Genomic DNA, 26185 nt, shown 5'->3' with positions numbered 1-26185 from the left:
GTTTTTCTTCAGTTTATATTTTAGTTTCCATGTACTATAATTACAGACATTTTCTGTGTGCTCCTTGTTCTCATTGAGTTGAATAATATGATGTAAGATGCTAACATAAATTCATTTTATGTAAATTGCACATGAAAATCCAGTTCTAAAAGCTACAAACCTTAAGATTGGAAACAATATTTAATTAAACCAAACTCAACTGATAATATGACATTTCAATAATTCCTTATTTTATATATGCCATAATAGAAAACTGGTAAAGACATGGCCTGTTTACAGTATTTACTAAGAATTGTACTAAGAGGACTATCAAAGAAGTGAATTGATGTAAAATTTCTGGTTTTCCATTCTTCATAATCTGTGGGGGGAAGGAAGTAATTTATTTAAAGCGATGCAGACAATGCATTTTAAGTTATACAGCAATACAACTCACAAACTAAATAAAACCTCATTGAAGAAGATTATAGCTGCAAAAGTAGAATACATAAACCAGAGATAAAAAACCATTCCTACAGTATAATGATACAGGTGGAATGGCATTTATAAAAACTATATTTATTCACATCTGCAGTTCATTTATTAGTAATTAATATTGGGATAACTATTGAATGATTATTTGAAATATTATAAAGGTGTTGGCAAATTGAAGCATTCTGCTTATCTCAAACTATCAGCGTCAAGCTGAACCGATTATAAATGTCAGCAGAATCCAGAAAATTAATTTCAGTCAAATATTCGTGCCATTTATTTGTTTTGCATAACAAATAATACATAGGGCTTCAAATCACAGGTCCCTGAATTCTCAAGCACCCAACTGGCGTTGTTGGGCACCTATGTGTTCAGTTACTTGCTAGGCAAGTTATTTCCATTTGCTGTTGTCTCCCCCTCCTTCCTCCCTCACCCTTGCCCCACCCCTCAGCCCGTCTCCATTATAGCCACTATATCATTATCCCTCTATAGTTATTAATGCTTCTAACTGTTTAGCTTTCTGCTTTATGCATTCATCTACATGCCATTCAATCCAGACTCTAATTTTGGGGGAATGTTAACCCTTATTCTTTTTTCTGGTTTTGTTCATTTAATTTTTTGGTAACACTTGAGCCTTATTTAACAGTGTTTTGTCTTTCACTAGCTCATAGCCTTTCTTTCCATTTCTCCTCTGATATTTTCTCAGTATTTAATGCAGTAAAACGTTCTAGTTTTATTCCAGCAGCTTTATTAATCCATCTCCCTCTTTGTTCTCAAACTTAAATTTTTCCCACCCCTTTTCATATTAGTTTACATCCTCTTCCACTGCTTTACCTACCCTCTCTGCAAGTATGTTGGTGCATTTTTGGTTCAGATAAAGTATTTCCTTTCAGTATAGCCTTCCCTTATTCCTAAACTCGGTCCAGTGCCCCAAGAATATGAACCCTTCATCCTGCATCAACCTAGCAGCCATACATGGACTTTCCTAATCTTCCTCTCCATAGCCTGTCCAGCACATGTCACAAGAAACAATTCAGACATTATCACCCTTGAAATCTTTTTAAATGCAGTCCCTAACTCTTTGGCCCCAAGTTTCCATACGCGGCGAAAAAGGCGCCCCTCAGAGCTGGGCGCCTGTTTTTCTCGCCGAAAACGGCGCCTGAAAAAAACCGCGGTATTCTCGTGCTCCTTGCAGCTCGATGTCTGCTTGGCGCGGCGCACAGGGGGCGGAGCCTACCACTTGCGCCGATTTTGTAAGTAGGAGGGGGCGGGTACAATTTAAATGAGTTTTTTTGGTGCCGGCAACCCTGCGCGTGCGCGTTGGAGCGTTCGCACACGCGCAGTCTGAAGTAAACATTGGCACTCGGCCATTTTTAAAAGTGCTGCAGAAAAAGTGAACATTTATTTATTGAACCCTTGCAAAGGCTTGCATTTTAATTTTCTTGATATTTCTGTGTGTGAGGGAGTGCTTTTAGCAGCACTGCTGAATAAATCACCTGCTGAATTAATGTTGGCTCTTTAACCAGTGTTACTGCAGCAACTGTGCATTTTAATTCAGCCTTTACAACTCATTACCGTTTCAATCTCCACCACTCATTCTGTAATTAAAGATAGACTGTGATAAACGGGACACATGCACTTGTTTGAGACTATTCAAATTCTTTGTAGCTGTTCAATTTTTAACATTTTTTAATAAAACCACATTGCCCTTCCATGATCAGCACTGAGGCTGCTTGCTGCTTCTTGCCCCTGTCGTCGGGACCGACACCACACCGCTGCCTGAAAGGCCTGCCTGAAGCACTTTCACACAGGTAGGAACATGGTTTGTTTAATCTTTTCTTAAATGTACTTCCACCTATATCATTGATACCAACATGGAGCATGACTTTTAGGCTGCTTTCCTTTCCTTTCCATTAGATTTCCCAGTTGTGTGATGCCCTTCACCCTGGCACCAGGGTAGCAAGGTACTGTTTGTGGCTGCTAGTTATGGCTGCAAAACAGAATGTCTATTCACCAGAATATAAAATCTCCCAGTACTATTTTTGTAGTATACCTGCTCCACAACCTCCTGTATAGTCCCTTGTTCCATGGTGCAACAACGTTACTCAGGACCACCCCCTCTCTGAATCACTGTCAATGTCTACCTCACACTTGTCCAACATAATGGGGTAATTCTTGACTTTGTGCGATAGTGCAAAACAAATAATTGCAAGTCAAGATCTACCCTAGTGTGTTTATTGGATAGTTCCAGTAACTCAGGGAATCCCTTTCTTCCTCTGCTGCCCACGCAGATGATCAGCCCCATTTCTCTTTCGACACTATCCCTGCGCGGCATTCCCTCCTGGATTACCATATTCTGAAGAGTATAATTCAGAAATCCTTCTTATGCTATAGAGCGTGGCCAATTGCCCCATCAGCATAGAAATTCTCTGTTTCAGAGACTTAAGCCGGGATTTCGCCAACAAAGACGAGTTCGATGCGGCCGACATTGTTGCAGCGTGGGAAACCCGCTCTGAAGTGCAACCTGCCCTCTCCCTTCAGTCTTCCATGGCTGGTGCGCTGCGGGATTCCCTGCCAATTAACTGGAAGTGGGTCTGATGACAGCTGAGAAACTGACACGGAGGCAAGTTCAGAGCAGGATCCCGGCCCGTTGTCAATCAGGGCCATTTTAATAGCGGACCCGCCTCCAAACCTGCACTTGCAGGGCTGGGAAGATTCCAGCCTTAATTTTCCAACACAGTGATAGACTCAGGATCCATAATGGCATATCACATTCCAAAGACAAGCTGAAAGCTCCTTGCCTGACCACCCCTTTATGTTTAGCTTAAAAACGTAGAGAGTTAGCCTAAAGTTCCACCAGCAGCAAACTCTCACAAGCATCAAATTCTCTTAGTCACTTCACATAAATATTAATTATGGAAAAAATTCCTGCCCAACTGCACCTCCAAAATGAATTTCCTCCAGGGCTGAATTCCACGCTTGTCTGCCCATTAACAATACACTGGCCTCTCTCAGCTCAAGACTGATCACTCGCTACGCAACTCAAATTTATACTGTCGTAACTTACACAATAGCCAGCTGCCACAGAAAACTACTGCCAATCAGAAAACAGCTAATTACACTTCTTTTGTAACCTATGAATTACCTATTTCTGGCTCAAACTGACCCAGAGTTAATGCACTAAGTGAAAAGTGTTTACATAAGAATTAGGAACAGGAGTAGGCCATCTAGCTCCTCGAGCCTGCTCTGCCACTCAACAAGATCATGGCTGATCTGGCCGTGGACTCAGCTCCAGTTACCCGCCCGCTCCCCATAACCTTTAATTCCCTTATTGGTTAAAAATCTATCTATCTGTGATTTGAATACATTCAATGAGCTAGCCTCAACTGCTTCCCTGGGCAGAGAATTCCACAGATTCACAACCCTCTGGGAGAAGAAATTCCTTCTCAACTCGGTTTTAAATTGGCTCCCCCGTATTTTGAGGCAGTGTCCCCTAATTCTAGTCTCCCCGATCAGTGGAAACAACCTCTCTGCCTCTATCTTGTCTATCCCTTTCATTATTTTAAATGTTTCTAGAAGATCACCCCTCATCCTTCTGAACTCCAACGAGTAAAGACCCAGTCTACTCAATCTATCATCATAAGGTAACCCCCTCATCTCCGGAATCAGCCTAGTGAATCGTCTCTGTACCCCCTCCAAAGCTACTATATCCTTCCTTAAGTAAGGTGACCAAAACTGCACGCAGTACTCCAGGTGCGGCCTCACCAATACCCTGCACAGTTGCAGCAGGATCTCCCTGCTTTTGTACTCTATCCCTCTCGCAATGAAGGCCAACATTCCATTCGCCTTCCTGATTACCTGCTGCACCTACAAACTAACTTTTTGGGATTCATGCACAAGGACCCACAGGTCCCACTGCACCGCAGCATGTTGTAATTTCTCCCCATTCAAATAATATTCCCTTTTACTGTTTTTCTTTCCAAGGTGGATGACCTCACATTTTCCGACATTGTATTCCATCTGCCAAACCTTAGCCCATTCGCTTAACCTATCTAAATCTCTTTGCAGCCTCTACACAACCCGCTTTCCCACTAATCTTTGTGTCATCTGCAAATTTTGTTACACTACACTCTGTCCCCTCTTCCAGGTTATCTATGTATATTGTAAACAGTTGTGGTCCCAGCACCGATCTTTGTGGCACACCACTAACCACCGATTTCCAACCCGAAAAGGACCCATTTATCCCGACTCTCTGCTTTCTGTTAGCCAGCCAATTCTCGATCCATGCTAATACATTTCCTCTGACTCCGCGTACCTTTATCTTCTGCAGTAACCTTTTGTGTGGCACCTTATTGAATGCCTTTTGGAAATCTAAATACACCACATCCATCGGTACGCCTCTATCCACCATGCTCGTTATATCCTCAAAGAATTCCAGTAAATTAGTTAAACATGATTTCCCCTTCATGAATCCATGTTGCCTCTGCTTGATTGCACTATTGCTATCTAGATGTCCCGCTATTTCTTCCTTAATGATAGCTTCAAGCATTTTCCCCACTACAGATGTTAAACTAAGCGGCCTATAATTACCTGCCTTTTGTCTGCCTTTTAAACAGAGGCATTACATTAGCTGCTTTCCAATCCGATGGTACCTCCCCAGAGTCCAGAGAATTTTGGTAGATTATAACGAATGCATCTGCTATAACTTCCGCCATCTCTTTTAATACCCTGGGATGCATTTCATCAGGACCAAGGGACTTGTCTACCTTGAGATCCATTAGCCTGTCCAGCACTACCCCCCTAGTGATAGTGATTGTCTCGAGGTCCTCCCTTCCCACATTCCTGTGACCAGCAATTTTTGGCATGGTTTTTGTGTCTTCCACTGTGAAGACCGAAGCAAAACAATTGTTTAAGGTCTCAGCCATTTCCACATTTCCCATTATTAAATCCCCCTTTTCATCTTCTAAGGGACCAACATTTACTTTAGTCACTCTTTTCCGTTTTATATATCGGTAAAAGCTTTTACTATCTGTTTTTATGTTTTGCCCAAGTTTACTTTCGTAATCTATCTTTCCTTTATTGCTTTCTTAGTCATTCTTTGCTGTCGTTTAAAATTTTCCCAATCTTCTAGTTTCCCACTAACCTTGGCCACCATATACGCATTGGTTTTTAATTTGATACTCTCCTTTATTTCCTTGGTTATCTACGGCTGGTTATCCCTTCTCTTACCGTCCTTCTTTTTCACTGGAATATATTTTTGTTGAGCACTATGAAAGAGCTCCTTAAAAGTCCTCCACTGTTCCTCAATTGTGCCATCGTTTAGTCTGTGTTCCCAGTCTACTTTAGCCAACTCTGCCCTCATCCCACTGTAGTCCCCTTTGTTTAAGCATAGTACGCTCGTTTGAGACACTATTTCCTCACCCTCAATCTGTATTACAAATTCAACCATACTGTGATCACTCATTCCGAGCGGATCTTTTACTAGGAGATCGTTTTATTATTCCTGTCTCATTACACAGGACCAGATCTAAGATAGCTTTCTCCCTTGTAGGTTCTGTAACATATTGTTCTAAGAAACAATCCCGTGTGCATTCTATGAATTCCTCCTCAAGGCTACCCCATGCGATTTGATTTGACCAATCGATTTGTAGGTTAAAATCCCCCATGATTACTGCTGTTCCTTTTTCACATGCCTCACATGTTTAAACAGTTTGTAGTACTCAACAGATTAAAATGATGTAAATTAAAGTAAATTGAACTCAAAATTCTGTGCTAAACATCAGTATTTATATTCCAATCATGCTGACTGAGACTAAACTCCACACACTTCTGGCCTTTCATACTCCATTGGCCTCCAAAAGTTTGAGACCAGGAAATCACATATGGTAATTTTACTCAATTTTTTATTCTAATGATGTTTATGCACACAATATTAAATTAATAACAGAATGTGCAAGAACAGTTTAGACCATCTGTAAGAATGCATGCAGTACAGATCAAGTGGGATCTGCCAAAACAGATCTCCATCCAATTTCCTTGCCCATCCATGCCCATTCTGTCTTCGTGGGAATGATCCTGCTCGCTGGAAAATCCACCCCTGGCATATCTGCATGATCACTACAAACAGTGATCATTAAAAGCAGAATCCACATTAAATTATACAGTAGGTTGTATGTGAGCCAGACTGAGGAACAGACCTGATGGGTCAAATAGCCTTTTCTCATTCTATGGTTTTATTGTGTTTCTTGTACTATTGTGCTGGTTGCATCAGCTTTACTCACCTCATTTTGAGATTGACTGAAATGATGTTTTTGAGGTGAAATTCTCAGACGTACTATGCAAGGACTGAAAAATATTTAAAGGCATATAGTATTACTTACAATATGATCTTATTGATTGTTTTAAAAAGCATGGATGAGTCATGTTTTAAAAGACAAGTCATCAGATGATTTCTCCAGATTTTTCTAGAATGCCTATTTTTTTTGTACTATATCATTTTTTTTAAACTCAAAACTATTTCTATATTTCTAACTCGTTTATGTCTGTTTTATTTTCTGAGGGTAGAGATTTGCCTTGGGCAGAAGTGCAAAATGGATGGTGTCGCATCAGACGCCTGTTCTACGCCCGCTTGACATTTACTTCTAGTGAAGCCAAAAGAATTGAAAATTGGGCGAGGAGCATGATGGGTGACATGTTTTGCGCTACTGTTCAAGACCAATTTCTACCCCATAGTTATTTAATGGCTTGTGTCCTAAATTCCGCAAAGTGTGATATTCTAAGTCATATTTTAAAATGCTATAATACAGGAAGTATTCAAATGAAATCTCTGGTAAACAGGGTGCTAACTCTTATATTTTACAATACTGCCTGTGCGACTGTTCTCAGAGGACTGCTAAAATGCCCAATAATGCCGACAGCAGGACATTTGAAAGAAACGTCACATTTTTAAGCCAATGAGGACTAAATATCGTCAGGGCCAAGTTGTCAGTTGACCACTTCTCACAATGGTATCCATAGTATGAACAATTTGAAAACCTGGAAGATACATATCAAAGGAAATTCTTAGTAGTATACTTGATGGTGGAGTTGTCCTGCATCCTTCCGTAGAGCCCTCAGGAGGAAATGAGATAGCTGCAAGTTTGGCTATTTTGTAAATCTTAAGGACAATGTCACTTAGAAGTTTTCTGAGGCCTGAGTCCTATAGCCTATCAGGATGACTATAAATCCTAAACTATGATTGAATACAGTAACAATTATGTTGCATATTTTGCAAAGGAATTATTAAACTAGTGATTTACCTGTGTGTGATATAATTTATCAGACATAGCCATGTACAAATAGATGCAGAGAATGCTCTACCTTCAAGTTGCAAGTTGTATTAAGGCAAAGGAGAGTGATAATGAGGTCATTATATATGACATATTTGGGTATGTGTACTGAATTAATAGTTATCTCCTTCAATATTGAAACACCCTGAGAATCTGTGCAAATATTAAGCTAAGCCATATTTATGAATCGATCTGAAGAACATATTGTGGTTGTCGACTATTATTTGTGGATTGATGAAAGTGTAACAAGCAAGAACATACCCACCATTGATTCCTTAATCATATGTATCAAAATGGGAATCTGATGAGGCAGGACTGAGAATACGCAAAGTTAACAATGGGCTTAACATGGTGTACCAATGATTATCTCACTGTACTGCATGTGATCTGTTCTGTACAGCAAGTAAATAACTTATTTGACTTGTTTTGAACTAAATTGTGCTATGTGTACTGCTATGTAATGAGATATCAGCAAAGGGCTATATATATGAGTTCAAGGGATAACAAGATGCAACTCTGGAGAAAGAAAATGGGAAAGTAAGATTGAACCCTAACAAGACTGATAGACTTGTGGAGCTTGCACTGTTTATGATTTTTTATCTTGTGGGTTTCCAGGATTTTCACCAATGGTTTGGGCTCCAAGAAATATGTCCATTTATAATTATGCCTATTGGTTAATGGTGACTGAATACTTCAAATTACAGTTTTATTACATGAGATTATGATTTTTTTTTCAGTATCTTGTCCAATTTTCTGTGAAAACTCAAATTAGTGGTTTACAAGCACGTTCTTTAACCTACATTCTAACTGCATTGAAATTAGGACGATTCCTTTGCCTCAACATCAAAACTGTCAACCCCTTTGTGGGGTACTTTTAACCCCCAGGAACAGGAGGGTTTAGACTTGTATTTATATAGCGCCTTTCACGACCTCAGGATGTCCCAAAACGCTTTACAGCCAATGAAGTAATTTTTGAAGTGGAGTCATTGTTGTAATGTAGGAGGGTTGGGTACAGACGAGAAGTTAAAATTTGAAACATTTAAGACCCGACCCCAATCCACCTTGAATCCACCCACATCCGGTTGTAATGGAGGGGGGTCAGGGATGGGTGACTAGTCCACTCTTAGGAGGTGGATCGATCGGTAAAACCTTTTAAGAAGGCTGCGTGTCACCATTTTTATAGGCCTTTCATTTATTTTTTATCCATTTTGGCTGGGTTTCCCAGGCCTCGGGAAATCTGGCAAATATAATGAGGCAAGAAGTGTCGGATCCATCAGGTGCCATTACAACACTGCTTTAGGGCCAGGAGGAGCAGGAGTATTTCCACCAGGCCCAACAAGCCAAACTGCTTCCGTTCCCTCCATCGGCTGATCCCTCACCTCCACGATCTCCAACTCTCCCCAATCTCCAGGCCGAGATCTCCAGCACCCCCCGATTTTCCCCCAGTGATCTCCGCCCCGCCCCCCCCACCTCCATGCTCTTCCTACTCCACTACAATCTCTACCCCTCGACTATGAATCGCCTCCACCACAATCTTTCCCCTCCCCGACCAGAAGCCCCTCTGACCACGAGTTCCCCCGACTATGATCTCTTTCCCAACCATGATCTCTCCCATCCCCCCCATCTTCGATCTCTCTCTCCCCATGATATCTCCTTCCTTCCTCACTGCACTTCCAGCAGTTGCCTTGTGCCAGAGGCTCTCCCGCCCAACACGTAGTCAGCCTGTCAATCAGGCTGGCTATTGGGTGGAAAACCTGGTGCAAAAATGTAAAATGGGTCTCATTCAGAACTTCTCCCGTCTGTTCCCTCCCTGCCTAGCTGTAAATATCGGGGCCTTTATCCTTCTCAGTCTTGTCTTCCACCTACAATCTACAGGCTTTTAAAACAAAGGATGTTAAGAAATTGGAGAAACAAGTAAATGCAACACACCCAGCCCACACATGGCATCTTCTAACCATCAATTCTTCACTTGTCTTAGAAACATAGGAACAGGATTAGGCCATTCAGCCCCTTGAGTCTGTTCCACCATTCAATTAGATCATGGCCGATCTGTATCTTAACTTCATCCAACCGCCTTGGCTCCATATCCTTTTTATACACTAATCTAGCAAAAAGCTATCGATCTCAAATTTAAAATTATTAATTGAGCTAGCATCCACTGCTTTTTGTGGCAGAGTTCACCCTCTATCACCCTTTGCATGAAGAACTGTTTCCTAACTTTTCTCCTGTATGGCCTGGCTCTGATTTTAAGGTTATGTCCCCTTGTCCTAGAAACCCCTAACAACGGGAAAAGCTTCTCTCTATTCATCCGATCAATTTGTTTCAAAATCGTAAAAACTTCAATCAAATCACCCCGAACCTTCTATATTGTAAAAACATTTTGTGTTAATCTTGATATCTCTCATAAGTTTCTTTTCTATTCCTTTTTGCAGCTCTTACTAACTTTTTGGTCTTCCTTTGCTGTTCTTTATATCCCTCCCAGTCTCCTGGATTTATATTATTCTTTGCAATTTTATATGCTCTTTCCTTTAGTTTTGTTATCTCTCGCCTCTTTTGTCGACCATGGTAAATATTTGCCCATTAAGGTTACATATTGGTCCTGCATTAAGCTAAATTCTTTTTTGAACACCCTCCTACTGTTCATCTGTAGTTTTACCCAATAACAGATTTAACTAGTTTGCTGTCGGCAATCTCTGTCTCATCCCGTTAAAGTTAGCTTTACTGAGATCTAGAATCTTAGTAACCATATTAAGTTTCTCCTTTTCAAACATAACATTGAATTAAATCATATTATGTTCACTGTTAGATAGATGTTCCCTTGCTGTTACATTAATAACTAAGTCTGACTTATTACTAAATCTAGTATAGCCTGCCCTCGTCTTGGCTCTAGAACATATTGCTCTAGAAAACTATCTTGAATGCGCTCAAGAAATTCACTACCATTCTGACTTGAGCTACTCTGCACTTCCCAAACGATATGAAAATTAAAGTCTTCCATTAAAACAACTTTGCTTTTGATACAAGCGTCTCTATAATCTCTGAATGAATACATTCTGGCACTTCAATGCTACTATCAGGAGGCCTGTAGATAACTCCCATTACAGTTTTAAGTCCTCTGTTATTCCTCAATACTAACTATAGTGCCTCCACTGATTGCTTTCTCTTACCTATATCCTTTCTTACTAATGTTGTAATAGCATCTTTAATCAATAAGGTTACCCCTCCTCCTCTTCTCGTATCCCAATCCTTGCTAAAGACCTTATAACCTGCAATATTTAACTTCTAATCATGACCAGCTTGCAGCCTTGTCTCTGTAACACCCACCATGCCATACTCTCTAAGCTTCTGCGCTCAAACTATTTCAACTGTGGAGGTGGTGGTCCCACAATATGTGCCTCAGCCCTTCAGTCAAAAACATTAGCTTGTGATTTGGCACATAAATATTCCAACTGCACATGCGATGCAATTATTCAACATTAAACACAGTTAGAAATATTGCACGATGGGCTAAAATTCAGTATTTTCCCGTTTGCAGGCGGTAGCATCTGGGAGACACGAGACTTTGCGGTAGGCGCAGAGGTCGCGCCCCTCCCGAGAAATTCGGGTTACCAGGGGCGGACGCCTCAGCAGCGCTGCGCACTGGGCGGTGCAGCGATGCAGTGTCCGAGGGGCCCTTCCCTCACTAAAAAGCAAGAGCCCACGCTGCTGACTCTGCATTATACAAAGGGTCCTACCAGAGAGCGGGGGTGCTGCATGATCAGCCCTCAAGCAGAGTGCTGGCTGAGTGATCACGGGCACAATCCCATGAAGAAAGCGGATCAGGAGCGGGAACACTAAGGTGATTTTTTTTACATTTTAAGTTGGCCACCTCGCCTTTAATTTTCACCCCGATAGCGGCCGGCCGCTCAAGACCAACTCCTGTAGCTGTCATCGCTCTCACCTGGCACTACTACAGAGGCCAAAGTCAATTTCAGGGCTGGGCACTAACGGGGCAATGCACACGGCGATGGCGTCACAATCTCTGAGTGTCCCCTGGGGGGCACAAATGGGGTGCAAATGAGTTCAATTTCTCCGCCTATGGACCTCTACACCATGATCCTTCTCCCCCACCAGTGAACCATGAGACCGACTGAATTGCTGTTTCCAGGGTGAGGCAATTTGTTTATTTTTGGCAGGACCCCACCAGTTTCTACCCTGCAGTTCAGTACTGAGGGAATGCTGCACTGTCGGAGGTGCCATCTTTCGGATGTGACATTAAACCGAGGCCCCATCTGCGCTCTCAGGAAGACACAAGAGATCCCATGGCACTTCTCTGAAGAAGAGCAAGGTGTCCTAGCCAATATTTATCCTTTAATTATTTTCTGGTCATTATCACATTGCTAATTGCGGGAGCTTGCTGTGCACAAATTGGCTGATGCGTTTCCTACATTACAACAGTGATTACACTTCAAAAGTACTTCATTGGCTGTAAAGTGCTTTGGGATGTCCTGAGGTTGTGAAAGATGCTATATAAGTGCATGGCTTTCTTTTTCTTTCCCGCTGGGTTGTCCGCTAGGTTTGAGGTGTGGCAAAGCCCTGAAAAGAATGTGGTGCTGGCCAACCCCTTGTCCACAAAAACCAGCTGGTCCGACTGGTACATAAAATAAAAAAACTGGGAATAGGCTCATTTACTGACTTTCTCCACACTTCTTCAGTGTTCCAGGCTACGCGGTCAGCTTGGAAAACTTTTGCGGGTTCCTACTTGTGCTTCAGGCAGGTAATGCATGCCTGCCTCTTGCAAACATAGACTGGGACCATACATAGGGCCCAAGTTTCAGCCTCAGTTGCTCCTGATTTTTTGGAGCAACTGATGTAGAACGGAGTATCTTAGAAATTCAAATTCTCGGCATTTAGTTTGCTCCAGTTCTAGTCAGTTAGAACAGTTTCACTTTGGAACAGAAATTTTTTTTCAAAGGGGGCATGTCCGGCCACTTCCGCCTGTTTTCAAAGTTTCGGCAGTGAAAATTTACTCTAAACTAACTTATAATGGAGTAAGTGAAGATTTTTGTACCCTCGAAAAAACCTTGTCTACACTTTAGAAAATCAGGCGTAGGTTACAAATCAGGCGTAGGGAATGGGGGGGGGGGGGTTTAAAGGGAAGTTTACAAACATTAAACACTTCAGTTTTACAAATAAAGAGCCATCATCAATAATAAATGATAAAAACATCAATAAATCAACCAATAAATCAATCAAAAAAAATTAATAAAAAATATATATTTTTTTAAATCAATAAATAAAACATTTTCTACTTACCGACTGCAGCACCGGGAGCCCTTCAACAGCGTGCTGGGATGCCCCCCCCCCCCACCTAGTGTGTCACTGTCAGTGTCTCTATCTCTCTGTCTGTCTGTCTGTGTGTGTCTCTCACTCTCTGTCTGTCAGTGTCTGTGTTTCTGACAACGAGGGGAGGGGGAGGAGGGGGGTAGAGGGTGAGAGGGGGGGCAGGGGGAGGGGATGAGGCAAAGGGGGAGGGATGGGGGAGAAGGGGGAGGGATGGGGGAGAAGGGGGAGGGAAGGGGGAGAAGGGGGAGGGAAGGAGAAGGGGGGAGGAGGAGGGGGGAGGGGAAGGGGAGGAGAAGGGGAAGGGGGGGAGGAGGAGAAGGTGAAGGGGAGGAGAAATGGAAGGGGGGGAGAATTGGAGGGGGGGAGAAGGGGAAAGGGGGGGAGAGGAGAAGGGGAAAGAGAGGGGGGAGAAGGGGAAGGAGAGGGGGGAAAGGAGAAGGGGGAGAGGAGAAGGGGAAAGAGAGGGGGGAGAAGGGAAAGGAGAAGGGGGGGAAAGGAGAAGGAGGGGGGGGAAGGAGAAGGGGGAGGGAGGCTGAATGGGCCGGGCCCGGCCGGGCCCAAGACTTCGGGCAGGGCCCGTCCCCAGCACCAGATTTACAGGTAGGTGGCGTTGGGTCGGGTCGGGGTCGGGAGCGCGGGTCGGGTTGGGTCGGGTCCGGTCCGGTCCAGAGGGGGAGGGAAGGCGGTCGGGAGCATGGGTCGGGTCGGGGGAGAGCAGGAGGGAGGTCAGGTTGGTTCGGGGAGGGAGGGAGCACGGGTCGGGTCGGGTCAGTTCGGTTCGGGTCGGGGGTGGGGGGGGGGCAGAGGGAGGTCGGTTCGTGTCGGGGGCGGGGGGAGGGAGGTCAGGTTGGGTCAGGTCCGGGTTGGGGGGGGGGGTCGGGAGCGCGGGTCGGGTCGGGGGGTGGTGGGAGGGAGGTCGGTTCAGGTCGGGGGGGGAGGGAGGGAGGTCAGGTCGGGTGGGGGGGGGGAGCGTGGGTCGGGTCCAGTCCGGGGGTTCGGGTCCGGTCCGGTCCGGGGGCGGGGGGGAGCGTGAGTCGAATCGGTGTCGGGGTCAGGTCGGGTCCGGGGGCGGGTGGGTGGGAAGCGGGAGTCGAGTCGGGTCGGGGGAAGCAGGAGCTGGGCGTGGGAGGCAGCCTTATGCATGCAGCCCCAGTGAGGCCATTCAGCCAGGGCTAGGGGCTGCGTGCTTCGAGCCCCTCCCACACAGTTTTGGGCGCCTGGAGCTACTGCACATGCGCGCCCACTGTAAGGCGCATGTGCAGAGGTCCCGGCACTGTTTTCAGCGCAGGGACCTAGCTCCGCCCCCTACAGCTCGTGCTGCGCCACGCCCGGCTTCAGAGGACCAGCAGGGAGCCGGAGAATCTGTAAGTTTTTTTAGGCGCAATTTGTGGCGCGAAAAACAGGTGTCCAGGTCAGGCGCGGCCCAAAACCTGGGCCCATTGTGTGGACTTCACCAGGAGACAGCATTTACCAGTCCCATTCTCACAGGAAATTTGAATTCCAGTTTCTTTAGTGTGAACAGTTGGTGTTACTGGACCCTTTCCCATTTCCTATCCTTGCATACCCCAATCCCTCAGGAAATTCGGGCCTACATAATTTATAATGAATATATGTGAACATATGCACTTGTATTATTTTAGCTTAAACTTCTGTTTCACATCTTTTATCAAGGCAACAGTTTTACTAGTATATCTTATTGCTTTTGTTGTGATTTTAGCTTTAGAAATGAGACATACCATTGTCTTAATGCGCTTTATGAAGGCTTCTCGTATCTATAATACACAAAAGAAGTCATATTTAAAATTTATTGTGAACAAAAAAAGCAAAAATGCTAAAATTAACAAAATGCAGCTCAAATGTTTTCACCTTGGTCTCTGTGAAACCGGCAGTTATTACAATAAACAAACCCTTGAAGAGAAATGGTAAAATATTGTTACGATGCATTGTCATCTTCAGTCAAATTTGAGATAATTCTCAAACACTACAGTACTATGCCTTATATTTACTTTACCTGAATTGAGTTGAAGAAAACAAATGCATAATGGACATAAGGAGAGGCATTCTCATCCAAAGCAAATCCAATGATCCAGGTCAATCCAAAAGTTGGAGTGAGAATGAGGACAGCTTTAATTACTCTCTTAATTGTTTCTTTGTCCTCTGTCTGTCTTTCTTCTGTAACAGATGGCCTCATCAGCTTCACAATGACCACTGTCAGGATAATCATATTGATGCCAATAATGCATCCAAGTGGTATAATGAAAGTATAAAATGCAGTGAATTCTCCAAGTGGCATGGCATTTAGCCAACAGACATGTTCCCTCTTATATTTGTCTTTGTTTATGAAGTTCATGGTTGCAGCAATTACTATTGCAAGGGGGCAACCATAGCCGATGATAAAAGAAAATAACATAAAGGCTGACTTTCCCAGATGATGGAAAACAAAGATAAGCCGGTAGAGGAGCGTTACACTTTGAATAAGTGTCCAAAAGAATACAGAAAGGAAGAAAAAATGAGTGAAAATTGTAGCAATTGTACACAAGGTTTTATCCTTTTTAACAGAATCAATTGAACCGATTAGAAAGAAAGAATGAGCAAATAGCAAAGCAATAGCAGTGTTGATCAGAGTAGTGTGACGGAAATGGGCAACGCTGCTTTTGACAACTGTGTTCCACACTATAATTTCAACAGTGATACAAAATATCAACGATATAATTGAAATGCCTAATCCTGCGTAAGTCATTTCCTCAAGAAATGGAATATATTTCTTATTTGGTGCCATTAGCACAGCAAAGGATGTCAAGTGATTACAAGTACACAATGTTCCATTCTCAGTGACAGATGATTCACAACCTTTAGTCGACCAGCCACTTTGTTTAAAATCCCAAAAAACACACGTTGCGGTTTTCTGATTAGCTGGTTTTCTGGGGGAGAAAAGCATTTTGATGGAAAAGTTTGGGTTCTCATTTTGTGTATAATTGGTCCCTTTCAATGAAGTTGATTGAACAAAGCTGTTTAAAAAGTAACCTTTTTGAGATTCCTTTGATTCAGTACTGTTTGAGGGTAAATAGTCGTGTATATTTAGATACAGGATGGTTGATATTTTGAAAGAAGGATTATTTTTCTGTATATCTTTCAAAAATTTTCCGTCTATCTCTGCTGTAATGTTCTCAGAAAAAGTCTGAAAATAACTGTCTGTGGAATTAGCATCAAACTCTTTTCCTTTTAGCTTAATGTTTTCAAAAGTTACATTGAATTCTTTCTCATGCGGCTGAAATAATTGGCTGAATGTTTCAACTGACTGCATTAATGTAATTGAATTGAAGTTGTTGTCTCCTTTGTCTTCTGTTTTTGGTTTTGCTACATTGTTTACTACTGAAAGGAATTCCTGTAAGGAAATAAAAGTAACACAATAATATTACACAAGAAAAAGTCTTTATCAAATTAGTGGTAGAATAGTAAATCATAGAGTAAAAACAAAACCACAATCTGCAATACTTCATCAACTCCAGTTAATAAGGGCTAATTACCATTTTATGACTGATTATCTCTGATGTGGCTATTTCAATTTTTGTTAATTTTGTTATTTTTTGGGAACCTTTGTGCTCAATAATGTTAGAGATGGAAAACATTTGCACTTTTGTAACTCGCTGTCAGCACATTGCACTTCCAGGGCAGGTATACATAGGTTAGCTGCAGGGTAAAGCTCCTTCTATTTACCAGCAACAACCTACAATCCTTGCCTCGCACGAATCCTCCCACAGCCCATGGCAACATTTCCATTTACCATTTCCTTTTACCCTCTCTGAATCAAATTTAGTGTCAGTTAGTAACAATTTAGGATAGTTCTGTGTTATGCGACCATAGAATCATAGAATGATACAGCACAGAAGAAGGTCCTTTGGCCCATCATGCCTGTGCCGGCTCTTTGGTACAGCTATCCAATTAATCCCACTCCCCTGCTCTTTCTCCATGACCCTGTAATAAGAACATAAGAAATAGAGCAAGTGTAGGCCATTCTGCCCGTCAAGCCTGCTCCTTCAATAAGATCATGGCTGATCTTCTACCTCAACTTCATGCACTATTTTTTCCCTTCAAGTATTTATCCAATTCTCTTTTGGATGCTGCTATTGAATCTGCTTCTACCACCCTCCGATAGTGCCTTCTAGATCACAACAACTTGCTGTGTAAAATGTTTCCTCATGACACCTCTGGTTCTTTTGGACAGGTTAGATGCAGGAAGAATGTTCCCAATGTTGGGGAAGTCCAGAACCAGGAGTCACAGTCGAAGGATAAGGGGTAAGCCATTTAGGACCGAGATGAGGAGAAACTTCTTCACTCAGAGAATTGTGAACCTGTGGAATTCTCTACCACAGAAAGCTGTTGAGGCCAGCTTGCTAGATATATTCAAAAGGGAGTTAGATGTGGCCCTTATGGCTAAAGGGATCAAGAGGTATGGAGAGAAAGCAGGAATGGGGTACTGAAGTGCATGATCAGCCATGATCATATTGAATGGTGGTGCAGGCTCAAAGGGCTGAATGGCCTACTCCTGCACCTATTTTCTATGTTTTGCCAATCACTTGAAATCTGTGTCCTTCCTGAGGGGAGGTGCCCAGAACTGAACACAGTACTCCAGCTAAGACTTAACCAGTGTTTTATAAAAGTTTTGCATAACTTCCTTGCTTTTGTATTTTATTCCTCTATTAATAAAGCCAATGATCCCGTATGCTTTTATAACAATCTTCTCAACTTGCCCTGCCACCTTCAAAGATTTGAGTAAAAACACACCATTCCCCTCAGGTCTCTTTTCCTGCACCCCCTTTAAAATTGTACTATTTAGCTCATATTGATTTTCCTAATTTTTCCTAATGTTTGGGGCTAATTTAGATAAGGCCCAAGAATGGGTGCAGGAATCGCGTTACGTGATCTGCCCAGACTCATTGAAAGTGGTGCAGGCTGCAAGCAAAATTCATGCTTCCTGCTCATTAATATGATTGAAGCACTGAGCCCAGCGCTAAACACACTGCTGATTGACTCACCACTCAACAGGGGGCCCAATATCCTGGGAAGTCTGCTCTGTATTTAAAGGTTGCTTACAGAATGAAAGGCTGTCTGCATTTCTTAAAGGGGAGGTGGTTTCAGAGAGAGGTGCCTCATTCTGACTGGAGCTGGAAGTTAGCAATGTCTCATCAAGGCAGAGAAAGGGCACCTCGGTTCTCAGATACAGCACCAGAAGTCTTGGTGCAGGGGGTCTATAAGAGGAGACAGATCCTCTTCCCATAGGGGGCTAGGAGGCTTTCCAAACACACTATTCAAAGGCAGTGGGAGGAGATCACTGAAGCAGTCAGTGCCATCAATCTTTCCCCGAAGACCTGGATGCAGTGCCAGAAGAAGTTTAATAACTTCACGAGTGGTCAAGGTGAGTGAATACTTCTTCAAATGCCACCATCTGCACCACTAGCCTCACACACTGCTAAATGCACTTACCTACCAACAATCGCGAGCAATCACAACTCATACCTCACAATTATAGCTTCTACTCATCCTCATACACTTACTACTGTTGTAAGCCTCACACCCACATCTCACACCTTGCACACAATGCCAGTTATTCAACCATGACAGGCACATCACCCAAACAAATTGCACCACACTCACCGACACACTTCCCTTTCTCTTGCAGGCCAAGATGGCACACAACCGGCGTGAGCAGGAGTAAACAGGCGGGGAGCAAGTGCGGCTGCAGAACCTGACCCAGCTTGAGGAGACAGTTCTGGAATTAATTGGAGGGGCAATAGGCAAGGCTGAAAGCATTGACAATGACAGTATGCTCATATTTAATCCTCCTTCTCACATCCCACAATATCTTCTCACTTTCATGCTGCTGATGATGTAAGCATGCACATCTTGCTTCCCCCCTCCCCTCACCACAACCCGACCTTAGTGCCTTTCTCCTTTCAGCTACGCAAGAACTGTTACCAGCCCAGCCACTCCCAAGCACCAGCTCAGAAAATGGCACTGCGCAAACTTTAGAGGGTAATATAGATGCAGGATCTGTGTGTGGTGAGTCACCAGGGATAAGTGGGCTACAGCCAGGCCAGGGAAAATGGGTAGCGCAGGTGCCAGCTCCTCGAAGGGTGAGGTCGCACATGAGTTCTGCTGCAGAGAACTCAATGAGGACTTCGATGGGGCAGTCTTCAGAAGAAGGGTGATGGGCATGCACACACAAATGCTTGGTGCAATGACAGGTCTGCCAGAGAACCTCATCACTGTCAAGAGGCATGGAGGGGTCCGGCTCCAACCTTGCATGGGGCTTTGCGTGGAGCTTGGAGCCCATGATTTCCAGGATGGAAGTGATGGGCAACTGCATTAGGGTACTTGTTGGCCCAACTAAGATGCAGGGTGTGATGGGCGATGTTGCAACTTCCATTACAGTACAAGCCGAAGCGACCCAACGTCGCAGTGGAAGCTCAGTCTTGCAGGCTCAGCTTACTGCCAAGCAAGCTCAGAGTGCTGCCTTCATGGCTGGATTTACGAATGTGGAAAGGGGCTCGCAGGGTGTCACATCAGTCCAGCAATCTGTCTCCAACAAATGGCTAGGAAAGCTGAGGCGCCACCCTGGGGAAGTGGCAGTGGCTCAGTGGAGCTCAAACCAGCTATCTCTCTCAGGATGACAGCAGTTGTACTTCTACCACTTCCACTCTGGCAGTGCCATTGCAGTTGCCTGTCAGTCAGCCAGCCCAGGCTTCTGCCATCCATGCCGAGGTGGTGCAGTCTACAGCCGGACCTTCTAGGCCCAGAGCAGGATCACGGCCTGGGTTGGGGATTGGGAAGGAGGCCTGGGATTGGGAGTAGAGGGAAAATCTGGGCCACAGATCTTCGGTTGGGTTGGCTGCAGCAGGAATGGTGGGAGTTATGAGCAGTGATTGGGTCTTTTAATTTGGGATTGGGAGAAGCTCTCCTGCTCCTCCTAGCTCCTCTTGCTGGTAAGTTACTTATCTTTTTTTGTTGCAGATGACCCTTAGTGCTGGTTGCCCTGATTGCAGTTGGTGCGGGTTGCCTCAGGGAAGACTAATCTTACAGAACGGGGCTTCAAACAGTCATTAGGTTCCTTATTGATATATAAAGGGCCTAATGCATGCTTCAGGTGTGGGTAAAATACGCCTCTTGTTTGTCCTTACCTAATATGGTGGGTGCCGCACTTCTGTCTCGAAGTAGGCACATGTTTCCTGCCTGCCATATTGGGGTGTTAGTAGTCTAAGTAGTGCCAGAAACGCATGGATCAATTTCTAGGTCTATGCTGCCAAAGCACATATTGATATGCCATGCAAATGAGAATATTGAGATTACATACCCAGTGACAGTGTTTATTTACTAAGCAGAAATTTGATTAGCCACATCTGGATTCCCAAGTAGACACATGTGGCCAGTGGCCGGAGGGGAGCGGGTAGGTCCGAGGGCCTCCTCATAGGACTGCTCCTGGGCACAGCCAAAGGTGCCATCAGCCGGTCCAGACAGCGGGCGGTCGAGGGGGTCGTTCAGCCCGACTGCCTGCCTCTCTTCCGTGCGTACATCCGCGCCAGGGTGTCCTTAGAGATGGAGCGCGCGGTGTCCACCGGTACGCTCGCAGCTTTCCGTGAGAGGTGGGCACCGGAGGGACTGGAGTGCATTATTACCCCCGGCAACCAAATTTTAATTTGATTTTATATGTTTTAAAGTTTAATTTGTTTTAATTGCCGGTTTTAGTGTCCCCCTCCCCTTTTATAGGGGGCACTTGTAAATTATGGTTTTAGTGCCCAAAAACCCCCCCCAAAAAACGACAAAAAATACAAAAGAAACCCCCACCAAAAAAAAAGGGCAGTTGAAAAGTGTCTGGAGTGTCCCCCAGATCGGGGGGCACTTGATTTAATGTTTAATTTTGGTTTCTCCAAAAAGAGTTGTGGCCAGTGGCTAATGTATTGGACAACGATGTCCTATTGTCCCTGAGTAATGTGTAATAATTTTGTTTTTAAAAAGAACTTTTAATTCTTTAGAGGTCTAGGGCACTTTCCTGCATATAACTTATAGAGGCTGCCACTGCTGGCCAGATCCCTTTCAGGTCCAGAAATAGGAACTCCCAGCTTAGGGAGGCTCTGTTCTTTAGTTGTCATTGGCCTTCTATGTTTCTCCCCTTACAAGAGAAAGAGGAAACACCTGGAAATGTCAGAGACCCGGAAGAGTCGAGTCTCCACCATTTTCCTAAATTTGCCGCTGGTCTCACGCCAGAGTGATGGCCAGAGATCAATGGACCCTCCGTGACATTATGGCCCTGTAGTCAATGCTAAATTAATTCATAAGCTAATTTAAAAAAATTCTTTAGACAGTACTAAATACCTCTAGTTTCCTCCCATTCTTCATGTAATACTGGATCATGCACCAGTTAAGGGATCAAGGGGTATGGAGAGAAAGCAGGAAAGGGGTACTGAGGTGAATGATCAGCCATGATCTTATTGAATGGTGGTGCAGGCTCAAAGGGCTGAATGGCCTACTCCTGCACCTATTTTCTATGTTTCTATGTTTCTGGATCAGTTACTTGAGAGTGACTGGGGATAAGCCTTCCTCTAACTTTCCTTCCCCTTGAGAGACTGAGATGAGAAGCTCAAAGATATTGGGGATTAAGTCTTTACCCACCCTCGAGGGATACTGAACTAACCCGTTACCCCAGCATATTTCCATACAACTAAAGTACATTACATGATAAGCTATGATTAGACACCTTTGAGCAAAAATACTGGTGGAGCAATTAGGCACCTTAACTTAGAACCATGATGCTTTTACTCTCTGTACCATCATATCAAATCCGAAAAGTTTAAGTTGCCAATTTATCAGTATTGATCTTCTTCGAAATGAAGAAAAATTACTTACTTCCACAACTGTTGCATTAAATGAAGATTCTGAATCATTTGCAGCTTTGGAAAGAAAATCTAGAATTTTAACTAAAGTAACAGAATCTGCAGGATATGTGTCAGTCTCATTCATAAGGTGAAAGGTAGTTAGATTATGCAATGCTTCCGGCAGCTTTAGGGACACGTTCCCACGTCCATCCTCTAGTTCCTGAAAGATAACGTGAATCAGTTAACTCACAATTCTTTTCTGACTGTCCTGTTTATACCTTTTTCTTAGAAGATCTCTTGTGGTATTTCTCAGGGTGAGTTTTTAGCAATAAGGGCGTTTATATAATTTAGGGGATGACATCAGGGCCACTGATTTACAGTGGCTAAATAAGTCAAATTCCATTGTTATTAAATGGCATTCATTTTTTTTAACTCATGCTTTGGTGACCAAATTTCACAGCTCTGTCCATTATTCTTTGAAACTGTAAATTAGTGGCCTGTATTAATATACCAGTTGATCTCCTGTGGCATTACACACTTGGCGTCAAGCCCAACTGCAGTATTCAGTTTAAGCGAAGTTAGAGGGTGGAGGGATAATTGGATCCAAACAGGAGAGCAAGTGAAGGTGCAAGGGAAGGAGGGAGAGGAGTGGTGGGGGAGAGGACTATGAAAGGGTGGATGCGAGTGAGATCAGAAAGAGGATAAGAGAGCAAGAAGATTGAGAAGGACAAGCATGATGATGTGAGGTGAGAAGGACCGCAGGAAAGAAGAGAGAAAAGCAAAAGAGAGGGAGGAGAGGAGGGGAGGAATATAAAGCCTTGGGCAGACCCCATCTAGAGTGCTACTTTCAGTTTTGGGCATTGTGTAGCATAGTGGCTATGATACTGGACTAATAATCCAGAGGCTTGGAGTAATAATCCAGAGACGCGAGTTCAAATCCCACCATGGTAGCTGGGGAATTTAAATTCAGTTAATTAAATAAATCTGGAATAAAAAGCTAGTATCAGTAATGATGACCATGAAACTATCAGATTGTCATTAATGTCCTTTAGGGAAGGAAATCTGCCGCCCTTACCTGTTCGGGCCTATATGTGACTACAGATGCACAGCAATGTAATTGATTCTTAACTGCCCTCTGAAATGGCCTGGCAAAGCACACACTTGTACAATACCATTATGAAAAACACTAAGAATAAAACCAGATAGACCACCCGGCATTAACCTTGGCACCGGCTTCAGACAGGACAATGGCATACCCAACCCAGTCGACCCTGCAAAGTCCTCCACACTAACATCTGGGGACTTGTGCCAAAATTGGGAGAGCAGTCCCATAGACTAGTCAAGCAACAGCCTGACATAGCCATACTCACAGAATCATACCTTTCAGCCGATGTCCCAGACACCTCCATCACCATCCCTGGATATGTCCTGTCCCACCGGTAGGACAGACGCACTAGAAGAGGTGGCATGGTGATATACAGAGGGGCGGGAGTGGCTCTAGTAATTCTCAACATTGTCTTCAGACCAGTGAAGTCTCATGGCTTCAGGTCAAGCATGGGCAAGGAAATCTGCTGATTATCACCTACCGCCTTCCCTCAGTTGATGAATCAGTACTTCTCCATATTAAACACCACTTGGAAGAAGCACTGAGAGTAGCTAGGGCACAGAATGTACTCTGAGTGTGGTACTTCAATGTTCATCATTAAGAGCGGCTCTGTAGCACCACTGCTGTCGAGCCCTGAAGGACTGGAACTGCCAGACTGGGCCTGCAGCAGGTGGTGAGAGAACCAACACGAGGGAAAAACCTACTTGACCTCGTCCTCACCAATCTACCTGTTGCAGATGCATCTGTCCATGACAGCATTGGTAGCAGTAACCACTGCAGTTATTGTAGAGACGAAGGCCCGTCTTCACACTGAAGACACTCAATCGTGTTGTGTGGCACGACAACCGTGCTAAATGGGATAGATTCAGAAGAGATCTAAAGCTCAAAACTAGACATCCATGAGGTGCTGTGGGCCATCAGTCACAGCAGAATTGTATTCCACCACAATCTGTAACTTCATGGCCCGGTATATCCCTCACTCTACCATTACCATCAAGCCAGGTGACCAACCTTGGTTCAATGAGAAGCAGCACCAAGCGTACCTAAAAATGAGGTGCCAACCTGGGGATGCAGCAACACATATGCATGCTAAATAGCAGAAGCGGCATGCTATAGACATTGCTAAGTGATCCCACAACCAACAGATCAGATCAAAGTTCTGCAGTCTTGCCACATCCGGTCATGAATGTTGGTGGACAATTAAACAAATAACGGGAGGAGGAGGCCCCATGAATATCCCCATCCTCAATGATGGCAGAGCCCAGCATACACGTGTAAAAGTCAAGGCTGAAGCATTTTTCAACCATCTTCAGCCAGAGATGCCGAGTGGGTGATCCAGCCTGGCCTCCTCCTGAGATCCTCACAATCACAGAAGCCAGTCTTCAGCCATTCAATCTACTCCATGTGACATTAAGAAACAGCTGAGCACAGCCTCAGATAGTGGCAGGGAGAGAGATGGAGTTGGTGGCTAGGATACGGATTTTGTGGCAGGGACCAAAGACAATAGCTTTGTTCTTCCCTAATATTTAGCTGGAGAAAATTTCTGCTCATCGCACAAGCAGTCTGACAATTTAGAGGCAGTGGAAGGATCGTGAGAGGTGGTGGTGAGGTAGAGCTGGATACATGGAACCTGACATTGTGTTTTTGGATAATGTTGCCGAGGGTCAGAATATAGATGAGAAATAGGAGGGGGCCAAGGATAGATCCTTGGGGGACGCCAGAAGTAACAGTGCAGGAGTGGAAAGAGAAGCTATTTCAGATGATTCTTTGGTTATGACTGGATAGATAAGAATCATACCAGGTGAGTGCAGTCCCATCTAGCAGGATGATGGAGGAGAGACATTGGAGGAGGATGTTGTGGTCAAAGGCTGAAGACTGGTCGAGAAGGGTGAGGAGAGATAGTTTATCAGGGTCGCAATCAGATAAGATGCCAATTGTGACTTTGATATGAGCCATTTTGGTACTATGGCAGGGGTGGAAACTGATTGGAAGAATTCAAACATGGAGTTGCGGGAAAGATGGGCACGGATTTGGGAGGCGACAACACACTCAAGGACTTTGGAGCAGAAAGGGAGAGGAAATGGTGCAGGCCACTGTTATGTATTTAAACCTTTGTAATCTGCATGACACCTGACCACCAGAGGGCCCACCTGTTGGAGTCCCAAGGGATCCTAGCATTCCTTGGGAGCACAGTATATAAGCAGGCCACCCACAAGGTACCTGCACTCTGGAGTTTTATTAAAGGAGCTAAGGTCACACTTGCTCATTGTACACAGTACTCAGTTTCATCCTTTATTATGAGTGTACCAATTGGCGATGAGGTAACGAACAACCGCGCGAAAATGCAAAGAACAGTTGGTATCCTGGAAAAGTTCTCAGAAGGGGACGATTGGGAGACTTGACCAATACTTCGTGGCCAACGAGCTGGAAGGGGACGAGAATGCGAGCAAACGAAGGGTGATCCTCCTAACTCTCTGTGGGGCAACAACCTATGGCCTCATGAAGAATCTCCTGGCCCCGGCAAAACCAACAGAGAAATCCTACGAAGAATTGTATACACTGGTCTGGGAGCACCTAAATCCTAAGGAAAGCGTTTTGATGGTGAGATATCGGTTCTACAAGTGTCAACGATCGGAGGGCCAGGAAGTGGTGAGCTATGTCGCCGAACTAAGGCACCTCGCAGGACATTGTGAGTTTGAGGGATTCCTAGAACAAATGTTCAGAGACTATTTTGCACTGGGCATCGGCCATGAGACAATCCTTTGCAAACTGTTGACTGTAGAAACTCCGAATCTGAGTAAAGCCATAACGATAGTCCAGGCTTTTATGTCCACGAGCGACAACACCAAACAGATTTCACAGAGTAAAGAAGTTTCGGCCAGTACTGTGCATAAAGTAACGTTGGTCTCGAGCAGAAATGTACATGGCAGAACGTACACGCCGGCTGCTGTGGACCGACCTCAGTTGACCCAGAGTCCGCCATCAATCGTTAATGCGAGGCAGTTAACACCTTGTTGACGCTGCGGAGGTGATCATCGGCCCCATCAATGCCACTTTAAGCACTATGCGCGCAATGGTTGCAGAACAAT

At 44.2% G+C, this 26185-nt stretch overlaps 1 protein-coding gene across 1 annotated transcript in view; it reads right to left on the bottom strand.

The window, feature by feature from the left end:
* Positions 1-275: 275 nt before the first annotated feature.
* Positions 276-26185, bottom strand: part of LOC139266589 (adhesion G-protein coupled receptor F3-like) — an 85123-nt gene continuing 59213 nt past the window's right edge. Inside the window, exons 14-19 of the mRNA XM_070884185.1 lie at positions 22023-22211; positions 15133-16506; positions 14988-15029; positions 14858-14893; positions 6750-6813; positions 276-358 (exon numbers count right to left, since the gene is read on the bottom strand). Coding sequence (XP_070740286.1) covers positions 6751-6813; positions 14858-14893; positions 14988-15029; positions 15133-16506; positions 22023-22211 — 1704 coding nt within the window. The 3' untranslated portion in view covers positions 276-358; position 6750. The remainder of the gene's footprint in view (positions 359-6749; positions 6814-14857; positions 14894-14987; positions 15030-15132; positions 16507-22022; positions 22212-26185) is intronic.

The sequence above is a fragment of the Pristiophorus japonicus genome, chromosome 7 (genome assembly GCF_044704955.1).
Source record: "Pristiophorus japonicus isolate sPriJap1 chromosome 7, sPriJap1.hap1, whole genome shotgun sequence".
In the NCBI taxonomy this organism is placed as follows: Eukaryota; Metazoa; Chordata; class Chondrichthyes; family Pristiophoridae; genus Pristiophorus; species Pristiophorus japonicus.
This window is presented reverse-complemented; position numbering and strand designations above follow the sequence as displayed.